At 37.3% G+C, this 23321-nt stretch overlaps 1 protein-coding gene across 2 annotated transcripts; it reads right to left on the reverse strand.

Annotated features, from left to right (window-relative positions):
• Nucleotides 1-766: 766 nt before the first annotated feature.
• On the reverse strand, nt 767-21900 carry LOC140945551 (forkhead box protein J3-like). Of its 2 annotated transcripts, none has more exons than XM_073394572.1 (5): nt 21519-21900; nt 21306-21380; nt 21094-21180; nt 8816-9128; nt 767-4217 (listed from the first exon to the last, which is right to left on the reverse strand). In XM_073394572.1, exons 1-5 carry the CDS (start codon nt 21867-21869, stop codon nt 3565-3567), a joined length of 1479 nt encoding a protein of 492 aa, XP_073250673.1. In that variant the 5' UTR covers nt 21870-21900; the 3' UTR covers nt 767-3564. The 2 variants fall into 2 exon arrangements, with proteins under 2 accessions (XP_073250673.1, XP_073250666.1); XM_073394565.1 differs by having other exon boundaries at nt 8801-9128.
• Between the last annotated feature and the right edge of the window lie 1421 nt (nt 21901-23321).

Genomic DNA, 23321 nt, shown 5'->3' on the forward strand with positions numbered 1-23321 from the left:
AAAGGTATGTCTTCATTCACTACCATGCTACAAATTCATTTCACCACACATTGCTGGTGAACCAGCTTTAACGTAGCTTTACTTATGTAAAATTTAAAACGCAGTGTTTGTAAAATATGTACATTCACCTAATAAAACGGTAAGCTACCGTTAAAAAATATAGATTAACAGTACAAAGCAGGAAGTACTTGTTACTTCATTCACTCTCAGAGTAATGCTTTTGCACCTCTGGACAACACACTGCTAGCTGGGCAAGCTGCTTTCGGTGGATAAAGCACCAGAACGGCCAGGGAAAGTGGAAAATCTCAAAATCTCGGGTGCAAAGTTATTAATCGTGACTTGAAAAGTTTGTGAATGAATGTGGATTAAAAAATGTGCAGGCTACGTACAAGCAACATTAATATTATTAAATATACAATGTCTTCTGCCATGAATAGGCAGTATTTTTAGCTATACCCTGTGAATCATAAGGCCTAATTGATGAAGCACTGCATACACAGTGTCACAAATTATATAGCACCAGTTTGCAGGATGTAATCCAATATATTATTATATTCTTACTTATTTCACTGGAATACCTCAAAAATGAGGTTGTGAACCTTTGTCAACTGCAGTGTAGCTGTTGTGGTTCAATTTTATCCTTGGTTCAAATTTTCTTTTCTTTTATTTCAAACTCATTATCATGTTATTATCATACATTACCATACCCAAAAACAAAAGAAAAGAAAATTTGAACCAAGGATAAAATTGAACCACAACATAGCCACTGCCTTACAGCCAACAATAAAATGAGATTACAGTTTGAAAGGAGTGCTTTGCATACAAATACAGCATTAACCCAAGATATGTGATGAATCTTTTATAGGATGACATTTTTAAGTACAACTGATTGGAAATATGAACGATACCATTCAATTTCTCTCTTAGCAAGACTAAATTATGCAATTATCCACATGTGACATTCATATGAGGGATGTTTAAACATCTTAAAATGTAGATTTCCATTTATGTGGCTCATGTGCAGGAAATACTATAGTGTGATCATTCAAAGATGAATAAAATCTACTAAGAATTTTTGTTTTGACACAATGTACTTTCCAAGAGTAAACATTTTTTAAAAATGCCAAAATCTATCAAAAGTACTCCTGAAACTTCACGTGGCCATGGTTGCTAAAGATGCAATAGCAAAGCCGAACAAAAACTTGTCTTATAAAGACTACAAAAGGTCAAACTTTGCAATAAATTAATTAATTAATTCCCATTTTCATTTTTGTAAAATGTCCAATAATGCTATAAACCACCCAAGTAGCCAAAACTGGCTGCCTGAATGGATGGACAACACAGACTGACCTAATCCTGCTTTTATAATGTAACCAATTTTGAAAAAGACAGCGGGGACATCACACTCATGTTTACTCAAAGGCCAGAGATCTTGGCACATATTTCAGCAGTTACCAATAACACTGGTGGATGTCTACCATGACGTCAATCAAAGTCCAGATTCAAGCATTGGCAAGAATCTCCTTTTAAATTCTTATTACATTCAAAGCAGTAAAAGTAATCTAAAATAAATGAGTTCACAATTTTAGTTTTAAAGTAACCTATGCTATACAAACCACTGTTTAAAAGGAAGAATTTTCTTAATTTTTTCAAGTAGTTTGTCCTGAATTACTGGTAATGATGTGCGATTATGTAGCTTTTTTCAGCCTCTTTTGCATCAAGAGGACCGAGAGTTATATATTTCAGCCCATTTCATCTGACTGAGATCCACCCAACCACACAACTCAATTATTGGCCATGTCACATTTAGAAAAGTAGTTGTGTGTTATTGGAAACTGCTGTAATAATTAGCTTATTCATAAAAAATTTGCTTTTATGACCAACTTTCAGAAAACTTATTCCACCGGAAAAGATAATGTAAACTCGAACCAGGCCTTTCAATTGAAAAAAGTGGGTGGATTAATACGTTGCTTTATGCACTTTGTCAAGTACTCCTACAACAAGATTCCCACCTTATCTTCTCAAACTAAACAACACTTGAAGTGGGCAATAATTACTTTGATCTGAGAAATGAAATCCAAAATTGTTTGCATAATCAGATAAATATAAACAGGAGTTGTTAAAGACACTATGAGCTTAATTTTCAACACCAAAAATAAATGTTGTATTATTTTGTTTGGGAATTCTTCCAATTAAAGCCACTTCTAAGTTCCAAAAACTCTCACTTTCAAACTGAGGCCAAGTGCAATCCTTTCTCTTGTGAAAATGAGTTGTATTTGCATTAAAATATAAAATCATTTCAATGTCATTGACTTTGCACTTAGCCTTGCTTTGAAACAGAGGTATGAGGCAACTTAGAAATGGTCTAATATCATTACTGGTGATGTTTGACCAAATAAAACCTAAAAATGTCATGAAAAGTATAGAGACAAAAAGGCATTATTGCTATCAACTAACCATATCGGTAAGTTACATAACAAAATATGGTAGTTTCTCCCATTCCTTGAAGTATTCTAATCTTATTTGCAAGTATATACATTCAAATGATACAATAATAAAAATAATAACTTAGCACTACAACTTTGTACTAAAAATACAAAGCACTACCTTTGAGCCGATCACTGTTACAACTGTTGTACATCATACACTTACTGATTGAACTGGAGACATCTTACAGTCATTCTGTTGCACTAACTTATATCTGGAGGATTTTTTTTCACGCCTTCCAAAACTGTCTTCTGAAAAAAGACTTTATTCATCATATCCACCATCTTTGCACACTCTTTACGATCAATGGGATAAACGCAATGTCATGTAGTATTTTGGGGGGCAAACAAGAGATAAAATTTGCCAAAACATTTTACAGTTCAAGATTTGCCAAGATTTACATCATTATTAGTTGTTATGAGGACATCTACAGTCACCTCTGCATCACTTCCATCCATAATTTGCCATAATAATGTTTAAGGTGAAAAGTTCTCTATTTTCTGTTGTCTAGAATAAAGAAATTCCACTGTGAATTCTTGCATCGGCAAATTTCTTTGCTTGTTTTCCCCCTAAGAAACCTTATGCTTTATCCCATCAATCCTTAACCCTGTGCAACGATGAAGGTGTCATGAGTAAGGTCAATTGGAGGAAACCTGAAAATATTATCCTTGTAGCCAAAAAAAAGATGTAACATTATTACGCAAAAATGAAAGATGATTGAGGACTGGATAGAGCAGATTAACATAGATCATAAAAGACAAACTTGAAGAATTGATGAAGACACTGAGAGGTGCTCCCTATATAAGATGCATGTATGATGAACAGCACTGTTAGAGAGGGGAGAAGCTGGTTTTTACTTTTATCAGTTTAGGGTTCTCAGTTCTCAGCTCTCTCTATCCTGTGGCATTAAATACATTACTTCACCGAAAAGTCATGTTATATACATGCTACCACTAGTAAAAATTAATGAAATATGTCCCTAAGTCCTAAACTTGTGTACATCTTTCCCTTCCCACCCTACATGTAGCTAATTAATATATTTTTGTCACTAGTCGCTGTCACATACCCACAAAATTATTAGAGTAATGAATCCCAGTCAAATTCCTCGTCATCATCGTCATCAATTGCCACTGGTCTTGTTTGAGCCATTGTTGGTTGATTCAAAGTTTCAACCATGGTTGGGTGAGAGGTGACTTTGATTCCTGGTATAGAGTGCACAGAACTGCCACTGTAGCTTGCTGAACTGCTGTAGCTATGCTGGGATCCCTGTAATGGGGAACCCCCTGATTGATACTGTGGATTATTAATTTGCAGCATACCTTGAGAACTACCCATTATACTGCTGTTATTTGAAGATGTTGGACTTATTCCATGAACAAGATTGGTATCAGGAAGAACGCCCTGCTGATGAAGATATTGACTAAATGAAAAAGCAAAGTCCTGCCACTGATTCTGATCCACGCCCATGTTCTGCAAATCAGCCGTTTTCATGCTGTCCATAAGTACTTGCCAGGTATTCAAGTCAAAGTTCTGAAAGCTCCTTGTGTTCAGACTGTCTAAGAGCAGTTCCATATTTTGCATGATATTGTTTTGTTGTTGATGCTGGTGTTGTTGTTGTTGTCGTTGAAAATGTTGTTGTTGTGGATGATGATGATGCTGTTTTTGCATTGTTGGTGAAGTGTTAAGGCTCTGACTGGTCCCAAACATACCAACATTGAAGCTTCCTCCACCTGCAACAGACAAATAACACAAATAAACTACTTTGAATGCTTCAGTGTACATGTACCAGGAATTTCCCCTGTTAGTTGGGCTGTATTAGTTGGGCTGTAAGCATAACAGCAGCTACAACTCTAAGTGATGTTCGAAGTTGCAAATGTAAAAAATTATTCTGGATGGGTTGTCATGGAAACATGGTAAAGAGCACTGTTTAAACACAAGGCTGCTTTTGTGTTGTGTTTGTAAAAAATATAACATTATCATGATTGAATGTTATGCCCACACAGAACAGATACAAAACCAGTAAAGCATACTGCGAATTTGCACAGAAGGGAAGAGAAGCAATGTGATACCTGAGGTGTGCTGAGTAATTTAATATAAAGCTTGACAACAGCAGCCAAAAGGTCATGATTTTATTTCTATTTATTTTATTTTATTAGCTTCGCCCAAAAAAAAGAAAAAAAGAAAGAACGTTGGCAGAGACACCGCAACAGCTGTGGCCAATTACAGCAGGCCCGGATACTAATAAAATAATAAAAACGAGAAATATTAAAAAACACAGCGATACAAGACAAGGGACAAGCACTATTACATTTTAAACAGGTAGACTTGAACGAACGTGGGTCTTCACAATCATAGGAAACAGCTAACGCAGACTTACAATAAATAAAAATAACCAATTTAAAGGAAGCTAAGGTCGATGAGCTCAAATCTAGTGTCATCCACTAAACAATTCCAAATTCTACTAGTTCTAATGAGAAAGGATTTTTGGTACGTACTAGTTCTACATTTCTTAATTACGTATTTATTAACATTGCTGGTTGAGGATCCAGTGCATCTACCGTATTTGCGAACTTCAGGTAGGACAGAGGAGTTCAGTTATCAAGACCGTGTGTCAATTTGAAAAAAAAGGTTAGATCTAAAAGTTCATGCCAGTAACAAATAAGTGTTAGGTTTAGAGTTTGTAAACAAGACGTAACATAATTATATTAGAAGAATAAGGCAGTTTTAAGATAAACTTAGTCATGCATCTTTGGATACCCTCAAGCTTGACAATGAGCTCGATGGACTGCGGGGCCCAAATTTGGGTGGTGTATCCCAAAAGTGGCCGTACTAGGGCTAGGTATAGCGCTTGTCTTACTTCGGTTTTAAGTATGAACCTTGCGTTCCTCTTTAAGTATCCAAGCAGTTTATTAGCTCGCAAAGATTGTTCGCTTACTTGTTTGCACCATGTCAGATCCTTACTAATCCATACGCCCAGATCTTTTTTGAGCTTTGCAGTTAAACGCAACTGACATTCTCTCCTTTCCATGAAGCGCAACATCTTTTTATTTTTTAACTTTGCTTTTTAGCTTGAATGCAAATATAAACTTAAACTCACTAATATGAAATGTTTTGTGGGCCTGAAATCAATTTCATTTCCTCATTCTGGAAAGTAATTGGGGCTAGGTGGTAATCAAGAAAAAACCAGCTGGTCTTGTGTGGAACTACAGTTTTACTGGGCTGCCTGTGTGGCCCAGTTATAAATTCAGTTTTTGGTCATCGGTGTAGAAAAACGGTCCCGGGTGGGAGGGAAGACACGAGGGTCTGATACCGAGAAATGATGTTCTCACAAATGGTTTCATAGGATTTTCTCTTGCACGGACCCTTACACGAATACTTTTTGTACCTCGTCTCCGCCCCCCAGAAAGCCAGAAGGCGTTGCGAACCTGAAGAAGGCTATTTGCGTTGTTCGAAGCGATTCGATCATAGGAGTCACTCTATAAGTTTTTTATTGTTCGAGTTTAAGTCAGTTGATGATGTTGGCGCTGGGAAACTCAGAGAAATGCTCATGTTGCATACAAACCCACACGCCGTTCACGGTAGGTTCACACTAAAAGATGAATGTGAGCGTCAGGTTTGGAACACCAGGGCCGCTTCGTGAACTCAAAGAGAGAATTATCGATCGATGTAGTACATGAGCAATATTAACAAGCACAATTTATGAGCAAAGTATTTCACCAGTTGACGACACTATGGCTAAAGACTTGATTGTAAGCTGTCGTACTCAGTGAAGCGAACAACTCGATTGCCGACGAATGTCAGATGAATCCTGATGTTACGCACGCCCATGAGCGAGGGACGTGACAACTTTGCCATGTTAGAAGACTGGCTTTTTCTTTAAATATTTCCTTCTATTTAATGCAACACACGCCACTTTGGAGGTCTAAATTGTGGATACTGAGGATAAAGAAGACACAGACAAAAATAGGAACTCTGAGAATTTTGCACACAAATTCAAAGCTTCACTGGGACATCCCATCCGGGAGCTTCACAAAGACCGACTTGAGGAAAACAGGAGCCATTACTGACAAGGTTTGGTGACTGAGTAGAGCATACAAGTGTAGCCCAGGTCGAGGTTTCAGGGGGTTTGCTTTTATTTGTATCGGTATCTTGCTAAGCTTTTATTATTAAATTTGTACATGATTTTGTGATCACAATTCTGTGTTTTCGCCCATTCAGCAAACATGATATATTAATGTCAGCATTAGCAAGTTTCAAAAAACATGCCTTTGTAAATTTTCAGCTTGCTTGAGGTTTCTTCAGATGTTTCTTGTACCATTTTATGGAGATATAAACTGAAGTCACCTCAAAATGGGGACATAAAAAAGAGTGTAATCCATTTATCTTGAGACAATACACGACTTACCCAACCTTTATTTTCCTACAGGCGTTTTGAATACGAACGAAGACAGTAAAATATGTGAGGGGCAAAAACAGTATTAATATGAATGAACCAAAAGGTTTTACTTAATGTAAGGGTCAACAAGACGCTACGGAGCGTACACTTCGGCGTCGTGGTTGTGGAACTAATTAATTGTAAATGCGGAGGAATAGTAAGAAATCAAATATGGTAAGAGTAAGGTGTTAATTTGTGAAATTATGGGATTTGTCAGGATATTCTGAAAAGAGCAACATCCAAGAGGCTTACTTGCCAAAAACTAGCATTTCAGGACAAATTGTCTCCGAGGTATTACCCCAGTTATGCTCTGATGACTCCATACAAATCCTTCTAAAAAAAACAATTCTCTATTTTTCTTAGTCACATCAGGCTTCAAAAACAGCATAGCAGTCTCATGTACTGATTAAAGATATGTAAGGCATGGGTAAGGAGTCAATTACGTTGAGCATGGAATTGGCTAAAACTCAAAGTCACGAGTTCGAATGTTTTGAGGATAACTATTCACTGACTATCAGCACGCAGGGATGTCGGATTAACACAAGGAAGTTTAACACCAAAGGAACATAGCCTTTACAGAGCTTTAAAACACAGCATCCACCAACACAAACTTGACTTGAACTTTGAGTAAAACTAAACAGTCTCTACCAATAATAACAAACTCTCACTTGAACTTCAGATATCTTACGGCTTCCGCGAACTTATAAACACAATACCTGAAAATCGACCTTCGTCACACTTGACTAAAAACTTAGTTCTTCAAAAGAACTCGCTTGGATCTTGTATACCGTTTGACATAAGGTTCTAGAAAATACTAAACAGCAGGTGAATAGTGGTAGCTTTTCGACATATTTTATGATTTCAGTAACTGATGCAAATCTGCTGACTCATGCTGAAATGTAAACATGCCCTAATTAATTATTCATGGGTAATCCAAAAACGTAGAGAACGTTCGAGAAAGTCACGCAACGCATGAAAGCAATTTTACTACGTAACACTCAACAAAGACAAAATGTACACTCGAAGAGAAATTTCGTGTCTCTGCAGGGCCACGAAATATCCTCTATTTATTCCTCGAGTAATTAAAGACTAAACTCGAAGTGATCTCAACATATCACGAAGTAGTCCGGTCTCATTTGGTGAAATAGTTAAAACAAGCCGAAAAGTCACGAACTTGCACGCCCAATCTTGTCCCGAAACTAGTTGCATCATTTCATAACTATTTTTCATATCCCAAACTACCTTGAGACGCATTAGCGCAATCGGCTAATCCCTCAACTTAATGTCTCCTCTGATCTGACGGGTCACACAGGTGAGTCGGTTCAAACCCCGGGAAAGCCAAAATAATAATTCTTTCTTCCTCGAAAAAGTTAAATAATAAATCAAAGAAATCGAAGTGATCTCGAGATATCTCGAATTAATTCGGCTCTCACTTCGTCAAATAGCCGAATAAAACCGATAACCTACAGACTTTGCATGCCCAATCTTGTCAAAAAATTGTAACTTTGATACATTCCTGAGCGTCGCGAAACCTTTACTTCGCGCTCCGCCGAAGTAATAATTATTGTGCATAATTTGAGATCTATTGCTTGAAAAGAAAGAGTTTGTGCACATGTGATCTGAAGTAAACAAGGACACATAGTGCACCACTTTCAGTCTATTTAATAACCAAGGATGTGAATAGTGTTTCCATATTGTTTAGCTGGCACAAAAACTTCGGAGGAGTTATAAATCGGCTAGTACATCAATCACGACAAACATTGCGACTGGCACCGTAAAATATATGAAGAATATGCTTCAATAATAACAACTGTCTGTTGAACTTAATATTTAAAAAAAATGTCAAAGCCAATGAATTCCATTTTAAACATCGCTTACCAAAGTTCTCCCCACCTTGTGATGCATCAAACACAGACTTGTACAGATTTTTAAATGATGCACTGAGATCCTCAAATGCTACTTCAGGGAAAATCTTTCTTGGAGGTTCTCCATAGCTTTGAGATAAACCAAATCCACCTGCATGGGAAGTAGCTGTAGGGGATGTATTTGGTGACATTCCCATGTAACCTGCTCCAGTTGGTGATGATCCATAATATCCTCCGCTGGACTGTAGAGAAGCCAATGTTGGTGAGGCTGGTGATCCACAAGGTGATCCCTGTGGACTTAATGGGGAAATGCGGCCGTCCTCTGGTCCATATGGTGACAGCTGAGGGAAGGAAATTATCAGCAGTGAGCAACATAATGGGTTATTCCAGAAAAAATCCACACTCCCCTTGTGAAAAAGAAAGCTGGAAAATCTCACAGAAGGGGAGGTTAATAGGCTCTAAAGCTTAAAATGTGTCCTCAGTGGTACTTTTACTGATGTTTTGATTGTTTCTATTTGAAGTTTTGAAGTACTGCTTCACATTTTCAAATTGTATTCTTCTTTCAAACTACAGTCATCAGCCAGGCCGGAAAGCTTGATGACATACTTGCCCGGTTACAATTTAGGTTACCCTGACAAAAGTGTAGAATTGTAGAAAGAATGGTGATGAAATTGCACTACATTTCTGTTAGTTAATTACTAACAAAGGGTTTTAACAGTACTGTAAAGTAAAACAAGCAACAGGTCTGAGGCTAAACACAGTTTGTAGCCACGGTCTGTTAGTTTGCCACGAATGTAAGAAAGTACGTGTACATTTTTTTTTTCTCGTATAAGGCAGGGGCTCCTGCCTATTCTTTTTTACACTGAAGGCAGTGAAACACTTTCTCAAAAATGCCACATCATGATGAGTGCTTGCTGTCACGTTTTCAGCAAATGGCCCGTAAATGCAGTTCTTCACACAATAAAAAAGGTTAACAACATGAAACCTGGGCCTGCAATCCTTTCATAGAAAATACTGCACCATCAAAGATGGCCCCAAACTTATGATTTCATTCCATACAAAAGCTGCATGTTATTTTCCGTAATTCCAAAAGTTTTAAGAGGATGAGAAGTTATCAGAACACAGGTATGTACGTGATAAAATCATATAAGAATTTTTGAAAAGATTTTGTGGTTGAGTAAAAAAGAGACTCTGTCCCTTTAGGCAGGTCATGTTATTAAAGTCAAAAAGACATGTTTTAAAAGTAAAAATACTAAGGAAATAAAAGCGGACATTAGCTTCATCAAATCAAATATCTCTGACCTTCACAAGGCTGTTATCGCTCATCTATATAATTTTTTTAAATTTCTTAATCAAACCCATTCAAAGCATAACTCAAAGGATGCCAAAATAGTCTGAAACTGGCAACAAAAAACTCATCCTATCCAGTGTACTGTAGTGCCGGGAACATCAAAATGCTGCCAACTGAAAGTTTTTTTTATACCTTTGGAAAAAAGAGGTCTATCACAGCACAGAGTTGAAAATGAAGTGTTGGCAGTGTTGAGATTCTGTTGATTGGCAAGAAGCAAGAGGCTTTTGTCCACATAAATAATTAATGGGTGTCCAGGGTTTGCAAATTTTTTTGATGAGTGGAGTCACTGTGACTTCTGCTTCACAAATTTTGGAGTCATTTTGGAATATTTGCAGTCGAGTATCACAACGAAAAAAGCCATTTTCAGACTTTCCAGCAAGTGGTCCTGGCATGTATACACTATCGTGAGGGATACACGAAGTAGCTGTGGCGGTCCGCTGGCCTGGAAAGCTCAAATCTATGATGGTCGCCATTGAGTAAACTTTGATTGTAATTTACCCTCTTCCCGTTTTGTCGTGCAGTATAATTCTTTAATTTTGATGATATAATTAAGGTTTACAACGTTTACAATTAACGTAAATTGTATTTGTTGTGAAAAAGGTAAGGACGAAACTGTGTTTGTTACCGAAAATTTCTGGAGTCAAAGTCAGGCTCCCTGTTCCCTCTCCCCTGTGTAAAATACACCAAATTTGGCATATTTGTGAACCCTGGGTGTCCATATTGAGCAGGTTGAATTTAGAGAAAATAGCTTTCCCCAGGGGCAAAGCAAAGTGTCTGTAACAACAAGGTGTTCTTACTAAGCGGGTGTCCATAAAACAGGGTTGGACTGTACAGAATTTGTTAAATAACATCACAGGGACTTTCCTTGTTTGAAACCTGGTAAAACAGCGTTAGATTAGCACAATTTGCTCATAATATTAATCACACAATTGACTTCTCTTTCCACTGGGGTGGGTGGATTTGGAACAACCCATTAAAATAATATTGCATGAATATAGACACGTATATCTGTTGTGGTTTAATTTTATCTCTGGTTTACAGTACAACTACTGTAACCAGGGACACTTATGCAAAGCTGACCAATCAGATTACAGGAAAATAACAATACATTCCAAGAAAGTTGGTTGTAGGCCATTCAGCAGCTTGTAAAAGAACCAGAAGTCACTCAAACCACTATTTTGCTGTCAATATTTCATATTGATAGCAAAATGTTTCACCAGACAGTGTTTTTCTATTGAAACGGAGGAGATATTTCTTTGACACAAGCTATTATTTTGTAATCTACCAGAAATTTCTTCACTACTATTTCTGGGCTTTGCAATAACGTGCGACTGCAAGTCAAAAGTACAACTATCATTGAAGTTTTTCACTCCCGTCACTCACTCTGACTAATGGACCTATTGGGAAACATGTGCTTACTTCAACAGGTTCAAAAGGTTGCGCCTGCAGGTTGTAATTGCGGTTGATTTCAATCCATGTTGTTTATTTCGTTTCATGGTAATTATGATTGACAACTAGAGGTTCCATATTGGAAGTGAAGTGCGGCCCCATGTAGAAAGAGCAAGGTGTTGGAAAGGTAGTAAATAATCTATTCTATCTCGGTTTAGGATTTAACATGGTCTTCAAGGTTTTAAGATTAAAAAAGGAGAAAGTAAATTGTTGTCTCCCTCTCAGCTGTTCGTCTCTAGGAGCATTGCGTGACAAGACAAAGGAATAAAAACAAACACACAGCATAATGCAAGCAATGAAATCCCAAAGATTTTAATCAATAACAACAAGCATTAATATATCTCACTAACCGTATTTTTTTAAAGAAAACTCTGTATAATCAAAGATTGTACATAAAAATTAATGCATACTCCAAAGTCAGTTTGGATTGTTATTGACAATTATAAAGACATATATTTAAAAGAAAGGTTTCAGAAAGAATCTTTGATTTAGTGAATTGCCACTGAACTGTACATATTCGTTTCTGTTGTATTCATTTTTTACTTCATGAGATCAATGCAAATAAGTGTTTTCAATGAACTGGAAAACCTTAATTCAGTTTGCCCACATCAGTACGCAAATCGCTTGTTTCATTTACCTCCCTGCCAGGGCAAATTATGACGTCGATTGTAATTCAGTTTGTTCACCTTGTTGCTCCATTCACCTGCTTAGAAAAAGTAGTGAACTACAACAGGAATGTTATCTGCTATTTAAAAACGATTCTGCTGATGTGATTGTTTAGGGCACTTTGAAACAATTGTCCCCACATGACAAGATTTCATTGATTGTGTTCGTGATCCACAATGATCCACAGCTGATAACTGGTTGGGCCTATTGAATGACAATACTTCAATATGAAAGAACATCTCCCCCTCAAATCCTCACTTAAACGTTCGCTACCTTTCCAAAATACTTAACATTACAACTGACATGACAAGCAAATGTGTAACTTACCGGATGTGTTACAGAAAATATTTATCCATTACTCACACACATGTCCAACTCTCGACCACAACCTCATTATACATAACACTCATGAATGTCTAACCAACAGGCCACAGATTCACGAGTGCTAAGAAACTCTTTAACAACTTTATTGCCATTTCCTTTTAAAGCGTGTTCAGAAAGAATCATAGATTTTCACTTTCTTGTGTTCACAAAATTCTCGGATAAAAAATTTTGGCCGCCATTTTATTTTGCTAGCATGCTGGATAGGGTGCTACACAGCAGGGACTGGGAACTGGTAAAAGAGCAAAACAATTTTCAAAACAAATTACCCGACAAATCGAATTCTCAGGCCCAGTTCATACGTCGTGCTTCTGCCGTGCCGAACTTAATTCTTGAATTAAGTTCGACACAAGCACGGCAGAAGCACGACGTCTGAATCAAAGTTTTTAATTTAGTGCGGCAGAACAATTAAGTTCGACAAGGTCTGCCGTGCTACACGACTCTGGCACGGCAGCGATTCAGACGTCGTGCTTATGCCGTGTCGAACTAAATGCATAAATTTCAGAAATGTATTTTTCGCGGGAATTGTTATCTTGCGAGTCCCGCGAGTAGCTTCAAGGAAAAATGTCCTTCAATGAGCATGCGCATTGATTCTGTTTATTACCCCAGAACTCCTCTGCGCATGACGGCCAGGAATCAGAAGCGTAAGCACTGGGCCGGGGTCGAGAATGGTTTAAAACAAACATGGCGGCTTTCCGTGCAAGTTTGCATGCTCCTTCCTCCTTGGTTGGCAGTGCTGCAGAGTTCGATAATTCATCAGAAGACGAACTACCTTTTGACGAAAATATTCCACTAGCTGGCTATAAAGAACAAGATGAAGAGGAAGACGAGGAAGCGATCGGCGATGTTGAGTCAGTGTCATCGAAATCGTGTTGTATACGACCAAGGATAAAATTAAAGGTGGCTTTTGATACACGAAACGTTTTCTTGAACCTCTGATCAGTGTATGTGTTCCATACTTCTTCGAACCATCCCTTGTTACGGGGAAGCCGTCGACATGATCGATCAGCAGTGGTTTTCTCGGAACAAATAAGAAGAGCAGAAAGAAAGAAAACTTCTAATAATAACATTCGCCTGACGGTCAAAAGGAAAAGGATTTTCTGCTGCATTTCTTTTCTTCTCCTCCTCGAGTTTTGTAAGAGTTTTAAAAGTAGCAATTTACGCTGGAGGTTACGGTGCGGCGCCATTTTCGTTACCGCTTACCGCTGTACTGACTACTGTGCGAACCCTGAATTAAGTTCGACTCTGGCACGACGTCTGAATTGAAGTCGTGCTTATGCCGTGCTTCTGTCGAACCCAATATTAATTAGGTTCGGCACGGCAGAAGCACGACGTATGAACTGGGCCTCAGATGCTTTCAAGACAAAAATAGGTAGCTGCCCTGTGCAGGCTGCAACTAACTTTCTCAGAATGTATAGCTATTTTCCTGTGATCCGATTGATAAACTTTGTCTAGGTGGTCCCAGTTATGGTAGTCGCAATGTAAATGCCACTTTTCTTTGTAAAAACTTACTATCAAACAATACCAAACCTAAAAATAGAAGGCAGTCTGTGACTGCATGTGGCTACTGTTTTAGTTTTGTAGAATATATTACAGTAAATAAGGAATGTAAATTGTAGGAAATGATAGAAATTCAGATTGTTTATTTACAAATATACCACATTTGCTCTGGAAGGTATATATTTAAAAAACAACAGTAACAAAGCAAATAAGCAAACAAAACAAAAAAAAGAAAGACGGAAGGAAAAAAGAAAGTGTACAGAGCAGGATTCGAACCTGGCACCTTCAGTTCCACACAACTTCACCTCACCACTACACCACTAAAGATGATTACATACAATTGGCAAAAAGTCTTAATTTAATTCTTTTTTCATGAAACTTCCACTGGCAAATGGAAGTAAAGGCTATTGACAGTAAAAAATAATGTAAACCCATTTCATGGCAATAAAAGAACATACCCTATGCCATACAAAGCCGATACAACTCGTCTGCGAAGTAGGACGCATTATGTTTTCTTATCTCGATTTCTGCTGCTATTTTGAAGCCAAATCGCCTAAAGGTCAAAATCACATCCATTTACGGCTCATGCAGGTTCCTAAAGAGTAGCATAGCATGACATTTTCTCACTTTCAAATCGCTTTCCAACCAGCTGAAATTTGTATATCCCCCATGATCTTAGGGAGTCAAAGAGCAAATGCTTATCTTCTCTTCTGGACAAGTCAAAGATTCTTTAAATCCAGTCCCCAAGTTATTAAAGGGTGGTTCCATGTTGCAGACATTACATTCAGATACTAAAATTAATATTTTAAACCCCAATTTAGATGTCAAAATGTTTGTTAAGGGTTTTCAAACATATCTAGAAAGTATTTTTAGTGTTCCCTTTGTACCTAATAAAAAGATGCTTTGGTTAGCTCTTAAGACCTTGAAGGTATGAGCTGAATAAAGTGTGTTGCGGACATTACAGTTTAAACAACCACTTTTTAAGGTAATCTCATTTACAGAGATTTTCCTGTGAATTTTTAACCTTGAGCAGAAAATAATTGCGCCTTCAAAACATAACAATAATTAGATTTTTCAACTGTCAAAATTGTTGCGGACATTACATTTTTGGGAACACATTTTTTATCATTCACTTGCTAGTCAGTGTTGCTGACTGTGGCTATGTCCATTTGTTCTATAGTTACTTGTCTAAAAATGAAGCTGTGAAATTATCATTTACTTTATTTATGTTCTATTATAATATTATATAATCTCCTGCTGAGACCTAGTATCATGCAATACCAGTCAGATTTTTTTCTGCTATACTGACTCCTTAAAATAATTTCAAAATTAATTATATTACATCTCAAGAAAAAGTTGTGAGAAAAAAAAACGTTCTCAGTAGTGAGGATAGTATTTTGTTTTTTATAAAACTGATTTAGCTACTGAAATAAAATTATTATTATATTTTGTCATTCAGTCTGACTTAAAGACAGATAAAATGTAAATTTGCACTAAAATTGCACATTGTTTACTACACATTATATTACAAATTCTAGTTTAAAAAATAATACCCAATCAAATTTGCGGAAGAAATAATGATGGTCAGTGCTTTTCCTCAAAAAGCATGCTTACAAACTGTTCTGAGCATGCTCAGCAGTACAAAACCCCTGACCAGCTACTCATGATCATTGGCCATTTTGGAGTTGCATAGGGAACTGGGGCAAGTTTCAAATTTAAACTAATTGATAAACTGGATCAAGTTATGACTCTTGAAACACAGTTAAAGATCCATACAAATGTCACTCTGTAATTTTGTGACAGCGTCCCCCATATTTTCCCATTTTTCTGTTAAAGTACTGCAAAATTCGTCATGCACCTATACTACTTTATGGAGGGAACTAATTCGAAAATCACTATGTTTGCCCATTTTCAAGAATATCACAGAAATGGTAAATTATTTAGAATGTTTTTAATAGTTTGTAAATTAAACTCATTGGACATTACGAAAAAGCTAACAGCTCTTTTTAATTTGCCATTTACATTTGTACATCAATAAAAAGCAATTTAGTGTTAAGTGGGCTGTTGTCTAAATCTAATTCAGGGATAGTAAGAACTAAACATCCGCAACAGCCTGAATAAATGAAAAATCTAACATGTGTAATGTCCGCAATGTAATGTCCGCAACACTTTTCAACTTATAATTTCTGAGCAAAGAAAACCCACCCAGGAAATGTTTTGAGATTAAAATAGAGTATACATCAGACTAACTGAGCAGCATCAATAGCACATGAAAATACAGCACACTGTGTACAGGAACTGAAAAAAGGTACCTTAACTTTGCGGACATTACGTAATGTCTGCAACAAAAATTCAATGTCAATTTTCTTAGGAAAGTGCCAGTAGCTGGATAATAATTTATAGCCTAATAATAGTGTGAGGCAAAGGTTATAATACACACATACTTTTATGTTAACTGTATGTTTTCTTAGATGTTAAAATTTTATTTAAAACTTCCTTCCAAAAATTCCAAATATAATGAGATTCAAATTCTCTGGATTTCATGCCTTCTCACATTAAGCACATGGACAAGACACACAAGATGTCAGTAATTTCAAACAGCCCATTGTTTCAGCTTTCTGTCGGTTAAGTTTCATTGTGCAAAATTTTATTTTAAAAAATTCAAAATTTTATTGTCTCACGTGGAATTGCCCTAAACCATCTTGCTAATCTGAAAGACTCCTGTGTGTCTTACATTTGGTAAGACCTCTAACTGTGCTGTAGAAAATTAAATTAGGAATTAAAAGAAAAACAAAAAGCCCCCCAAAAAAGCGCAAATAAAAAAGAAAAAAATTCACTGCTAGGGCTCGAACCTCATACCACACAGTTGTTCAGGTACACAATCAAAGAACTATGGGGCAGAAGCACATAGTAGACGCATCACAAATATTTAAATACCATGTTTCCTCTTATTTTAAAACTGTTGGTCCAAATCGCTCCCATTTTCTCTGCAAAATAAATCTGCTGTTGAAATGCATCACCAAAAGCATTTTTTCAACCGCTTTTTAAAGCGGCCACAATTTCAACTAGACCAAGATAGTTGGCTTCCTGTGCAAGTTTACGGACTTACACACTTACAACACCATGACATGGTGGCTACCACCTTCCTTAAAGGGAGGTAGTAGCCACAACAAGGGAAAAAATTTTAACCCAAGGATAAACTTGACCCCTAACATACATTCTCAAGAAGGAAGGCTTTTGATCAAAGGCTATTAAGATTCATCTCAAGTATATAGGGTTTTTAAGATACAGCGACTACAGACTACGAAGTAGGGCAGGATAAGAGTTGTCCTTTGTTTGTAGCACTAACCACCCAGGCGCTGATGCACATGCTTCACAACTGGTCCAAGCAAACCGATGGCAACGGCGCTACAGTTAGAGCTATTCTCTTTGAGTATAAAAAAGCGTTTACCCTTATAGATCATAGAATACTCGTAGAGAAATTGTGCAGGTTGAATCTGCCTACAAGAATTATCAACTGGATCATAGATTTCCTTTCTAATCGTTCCCAAAGAATCAAACTATCTAATGGCTGTTACTCAGAGTGAGGTTCAGTGCCCTCCAGAGTCCCTCAGGGAACAAAATTAGGCCCATGGCTATTTCTTGTACTTATAAATGACTTAGATGTTGATGATTTAGCTAATGTATGGAAGTACGTTGAGGATACGACGGCATCAGAAGTCGTTTCCAAGGGCAACCGCAGTTGTGCCCAGGACATCGCAGATAAGGTCACGGAGTGGTCTATGCAGAATAGAGTCAAACTCAATAGCGAAAAGTGTAAGGAACTCAGAATATCTTTAGTAAAGAATGAGCCCCAGTCTGTGCCTATTGTAGTAGATGGTAAAGAACTAGAGAGAGTGACTAGTGCGAAACTACTAGGTCTGACCATATCGAACAACCTTACGTGGAACGAACATATTAGTGACGTAATCAAGAAAGCTTCAAAGCGTCTGTATTTTTTAGTGCTGTTAAAAAGATCAAGAGTTCCTCGGCATGATATGTCCACCTTTACACTGCTTGTATACGCTCTGTTCTTACTTTTGCAGCACCTGCTGAGTTGGTGCGAGTTGAGAAGCAGGCAATGTCTATAATATGCCCAGGACTGCCCTACCAGGAGACCATCGAACTAGTGAACATTGTCCCTATTGTAGATTTCATCACAGGGCTATGTAGTAATACTTTCGACACCATTATAAAGGAGCCTGAACACTGTCTGAACAGGTTAATACAATTTAGCGGACCGTCAGGTTATGCCCTAACGTGCAACAGGCGCTTCATTGTACCTAAATGCAAGACAGATCGTCTTAGGAACAGTTTTATAATTAGATCCTGCATCGATAATATATATACATAGATTTTTCGTCCTTTTATCATATTTTTTTATACTTTTATATTTACTGTACTTAGTTTTATATACACATTTTATCAGTTCAATCATTTGTAATTCAGCCTTCGGGCTGCAATGTATTGGTTATTAAACTATCTATCTATCTATCTAGGCTGAGTTGTGCAAAAATAGAACATTAAGATTACAGTACAGACGGTAGACTAAAAGACAAGAGAGACGGAAACAACACACACAGATTTTCTTGTTTTCATGTTCAGTTCACTAAAATGCAAGTATTTTGCATGTGATCTTATCTTAGGCCATTTGCATTAAGAGGTCATGTGACATCGTTTTTATGAAAATGACCGTTATATGATTTTGCCTTCCAAAAACGATTAGTGGGTCACATCTTAAACAAAATAATAGTGATTTGGTTTTTCAAACCCGCTCCATTTTCTTAAAATGAGTAAGTTCATAGCTGGTTACGTGACCAAAATGTGATTTTTTAAAATTATGACTTACTTCTTTCTGAACACAAATTTTGCACTTAAACTCCAAGGAAAATGTTGAAAAGATAATGTGACAACGTTTATAGCACATCTGAGCGTAACTATCAAATGTTTAACAAGATGTAAGCAAAAAATAGTTTTGACCGCCATGTTGGAGGGCAAGGGTATGCCCTACAACATGGTGACCAATACAAATCATACTACTTTGTTGAAAAATCAAAGTGACATAAAATATCCCCCTTATGTGCGTTTCCTCTCAAATTTCGGGTGTAAGATAATTTTTGTGTGCTCTGTCAATTTTTGGCATCAGCAAGATTCCAGCTCATTGTTTAAAGGAAGCATTGGTCACGTGACCTCTTAGTGCAAGTGGCTTATTTTTCTGCATTTGGAGAAATTAGCGATGTCGAGTGAAATTGGTGAACAAAGTTTTGGTTGCACGGTTTCTATTTTTCTGCAGAAATATGTAATATTTCTTTTATTAGATTTATAAGATGGATTTCTCCGATTAGTGATGTACTAAAAGTTTGAAGTATCAAAATGCTGAGTTTTGATTATCTCAAAGGTGTTTATATCATTTTCATTCAGCAAATGCGATATAAAAACTCGCATAAAAAGGTTACACTAGTAGAAAAACACACAAATCATTCCAAACAAACCTTGAAACTTTCAAAGTACGAAGAGAAAATAAATTACCTGCATGATTTCTGGTCTCAGCCGTCAATCTGAATTCTGCATATAAACAGCTAAGCTTATAGTTTTCAATAAAAACTTTAAATGGTTCGAGTATATTAAAAGTGTAAATCTGAGCAGAAATTGGACACAACCTCTCTCTTAAAGCAGGTGAATTGAAAACTTCTTTACGAAAAGACGAGATTCCAGAATCACCAAGACGGCAAAATGTGAGCAAAATGTTCTCCGTAGTCGCGACTATGTAAAACAGCTCAACAACTCACTGTTGCATGTAGCATGTTTAACTTGTAGTAGAGGGGGGGGGGTTCATCGAGACCCAGAGATAAGGGGGATGCCCCGTCTAAAAAAACACCATTTGGGCCTCAGTTTTGTCTAAAAATAAGAGGGGGGGAGGGCTCCCCTAGATACGTCACTGAGAAAAGTAACAAAAGCCTTCAATTTGTACTATCACAGGTTCATATCTCTTTTTAATAAAAGCTTTAAAAATGGGAAAATACAATTACAACTGTTCCATGTCGAAGGGGTAACAAAAGCCGACTATTCACTTAGATTAATTTTTTAAGACATTCGTTTCACATAAACTGTTTTTTTGAGTGCTAGTCAGATCATAATTAAACATGGAAAGGTACTATAGAGAGAAGATAGCCTTCAAAAATGAGAAAGAAATTGTTAGTTGCTGTTTTGTTTCCAAAAATAAACCCAAATTTAATAAGCTATTAAAATAAATGATGAAAGGCGGAGATATGCAGGAAACTCTTACTTTCAAGTGCCCAAAATTAACCTCGAAATCACGACATGTGAAAAACCTTCATGAAACGAAACCAAATAGGCGAAGTAACAACATAAGAACAAAACTTAAAATAGAGTGGTATCTATTAAGATTTTTTCACGCAAAGTGCCTGAAGATGTGAAGGTGATGTAATTGTTAGGGCAGTCGAAATAACCTAATATAGGACATGCTGTTGTAGACAAATGAAATCAACGTTCTCGTGGCAAAAATTGGATCCGAGTAACATTCTGTCAAGTCGTCTTTAACGTTATCCATAATATTTAGCGAAGGTTACACACCAAAAATCTAAAATTCGACAAACTAACATCAAACACGACGAAGCACAACAGCAACAATTAAATCACACTTCCCGCGAAATGGCGCCACAACTAAATCACTTTCAGTTCGTGTAATATACTGATAGAGTGCGAGCATACAAAATTTAAAAGTTTTTTCTTTATTTACTAACCAACGCCATGTATATTCACGTTGATTAGTTCACCACACAAAAACATCGTCAATCGCTCTTTTTTAAGTTACAGATTTTTCAGTCTTTGTAAGCTAATTTCGCATTTAATAAGTAGATTATTATTGAAGTTCTTTCTGTGACCGATCGTGATCTTACCCTAGAGTCGCTTGTTCGTCTTTTCCTCGTCTGTCTAGCATGGGCACTATCGTCCTGCGGATTTTGGTCTATTGCCCAGTATGACCCCTAAAGTAGAGTAAAAGAGAAATATCAAAAAGTTCTCTAGAATGAAAAATAAAATGCAGTCAAATACAAGGAATTTAAATCTGTTCAACCGAGTAATCAACTTATAAGTTGATGAGCTTACTTACCTTTCCCGGGTCGTCTTTACTCCGGGGAACTTTCATAAAGCATTTATTTAAAGACAAATTGTGCCGAATGGAATTCTGCGAAGGACAAACAATATTTAGTTACAACAGTTTTCGCTACGTAGTTGAAAAAGATAACTCGTAGTATTCCAAGTTAAGCTTAGATATTTTGCTTCACAAGAAATACAAGTGCTACACACAGATAGAGCTTACTACCTTCCAGCCATTTCCAGCCTCTTTATAATAAGGAAATTTTTCGCAGATCCATTGGTAGATCTCGCTCAAAGTCATCTTCTTTTTGGGTGAGCTATTAATCGCAAACGTGATCAAGTTTGCGTACGAGTACGGTGGTTTGCTTTCGCGGGTTTTGTGTTGTTGTGCCTCATCGTCGTCCAAAGTCGCATTCGGATCGAGTGGGGAACTAGGTGGTTTCCGAAAGGGACTTTTATCCTTGCCTGGATCGTTATTGTTGTTTGTTATTTTCGCGTTGGCATTGTTTAAAGCAGTGCCTACGCTGAGTTTTGGCAACCAGTCCATGGCTGTCAGGCTGCTGTTGAGATCCGCCATGATTGCTGCAATGGCGTTCTTGCCAACCAGGCGCTGCTGGGGGTGACTAACTCACTGCGCATGTCCGCTATTTGTGCGCGCTTCGTTGCGTGTCGTGCGTGGTATCATTGAGCAATTTCAAATATTAGGATAAAACAGCGGCTAGAGCAGCATGCGAAAACAGCCGTTTCTACGGCTCTTTTCGCAGGCTACGGCTAGAATTTCTCTTGACGAACCGGTTCCACGACTCATTCGAAAAATTGTCTTTTAAATTTCCATGGCAACGAAAGATCAAATGCTTGAAAGAGAGGTGAACCAATATTGCCAAAAAAACAGTTCGGTCGATTTATCCCGTTATTCAATTTTCATCGTTTTACGCGTTCAGCGCATTCATCTCACCATCCATGTTTTTTTTCCATTCCTCTACTTTTCATCTGCGGTCGACAATGGCGGGGGATCGTTTGCGATCTTGGGAAATTTAAAGAAACTAACTGGAAGCGAGCAACTCCCATACCTGGCCTGTGTCACGGCGTTTTTACAGACCAGTTTATTTTTAGACACATTTTAGGGCACTTTTTCCCCCGAAAATAGAATCTCCACGCGCATTGGAAGCACAAGATATCAAAAAGGAAAACTAAACGTTATTAAAAGGCAAGAAATATCATTTTTAGGTCTGTAGGTTTTCCTGACTGGTTTGTAGAATTTAATGAGGACATTCAAAATTTCGCGCAAAAACCGTTCTAAAAATAAACTGGTCCGTGAAATCGCCGTGACACGACCGCATGAAAATTGCTCGCTCCGGGTTATGGACTCCTGCTGGAAGCTAAGGCATGTCCAGGTCAAGTGATCATTTTTAAAATGTAAAACTAAAGAAGCAAGGCTGATTTTACAGTCGGGATTATATTTTTTTTTTACCAATATTTCAGAAGGCACGGCCTTCCTTCTTCAGGGTCTTACATGACTAAGGTCAGTGTTCTAGGAGAACAAACGAAACTTCCCACTTCCAATGTGTTGTCTCCGGCCAGAATGTGGACGTTGAGTAAACGTGGATTCAATTTTTGAAGCAAAAATCAGCTTACAAAAAGGAAGGACCAGATCCTATTAAAGGATCTAACCAGCAATAGGTGAAAATATTAAACAAAAGAAGCAAGGCTGATTTTACAGTCGGGAATAAATATATTTTTTTATCAACAAATGGAGCGATTTTCCTTTCACGTGACAGCCGGAAAAAAATTCATCAAGGGTAGGGATACCACCATTCCAGTTACATTTTGGAAAGTACTTTAAATAGGTAAAAAAAAAAAAAATTATGCACTGAAGCCCACACTACCAACTCCGCGATAACTCCGCGATAACTCCGCGATATGGCCAGTACCTTACGCTTTCGCACAACCATATCAGAAACACTTGTGAAGGCAAAACCACAACGACAAACCAGTGAGAGTTCGCCGGATCTTTAGTAGATCTGGATCA

Source organism: Porites lutea, chromosome 1, assembly GCF_958299795.1.
Source record: "Porites lutea chromosome 1, jaPorLute2.1, whole genome shotgun sequence".
NCBI classification, from domain to species: domain Eukaryota; kingdom Metazoa; phylum Cnidaria; class Anthozoa; order Scleractinia; family Poritidae; genus Porites; species Porites lutea.

What these genes read in the sequence shown, in the direction of transcription:
- LOC140945551 (XM_073394565.1), bottom strand. Translation starts at nt 21,869, where the DNA reads ATGGCGGATCTCAACAGCAGCCTGACAGCCATGGACTGGTTGCCAAAA. An exon ending in AGGCTGGAAATGGCTGGAAG is followed by an intron (nt 21,381 to 21,518) that starts GTAGTAAGCTCT and finishes TGTCCTTCGCAG; the next exon opens with AATTCCATTCGGCACAATTT. An exon ending in GACGAACAAGCGACTCTAGG is followed by an intron (nt 9,129 to 21,093) that starts GTAAGATCACGA and finishes TCCTTCCCTCAG; the next exon opens with CTGTCACCATATGGACCAGA.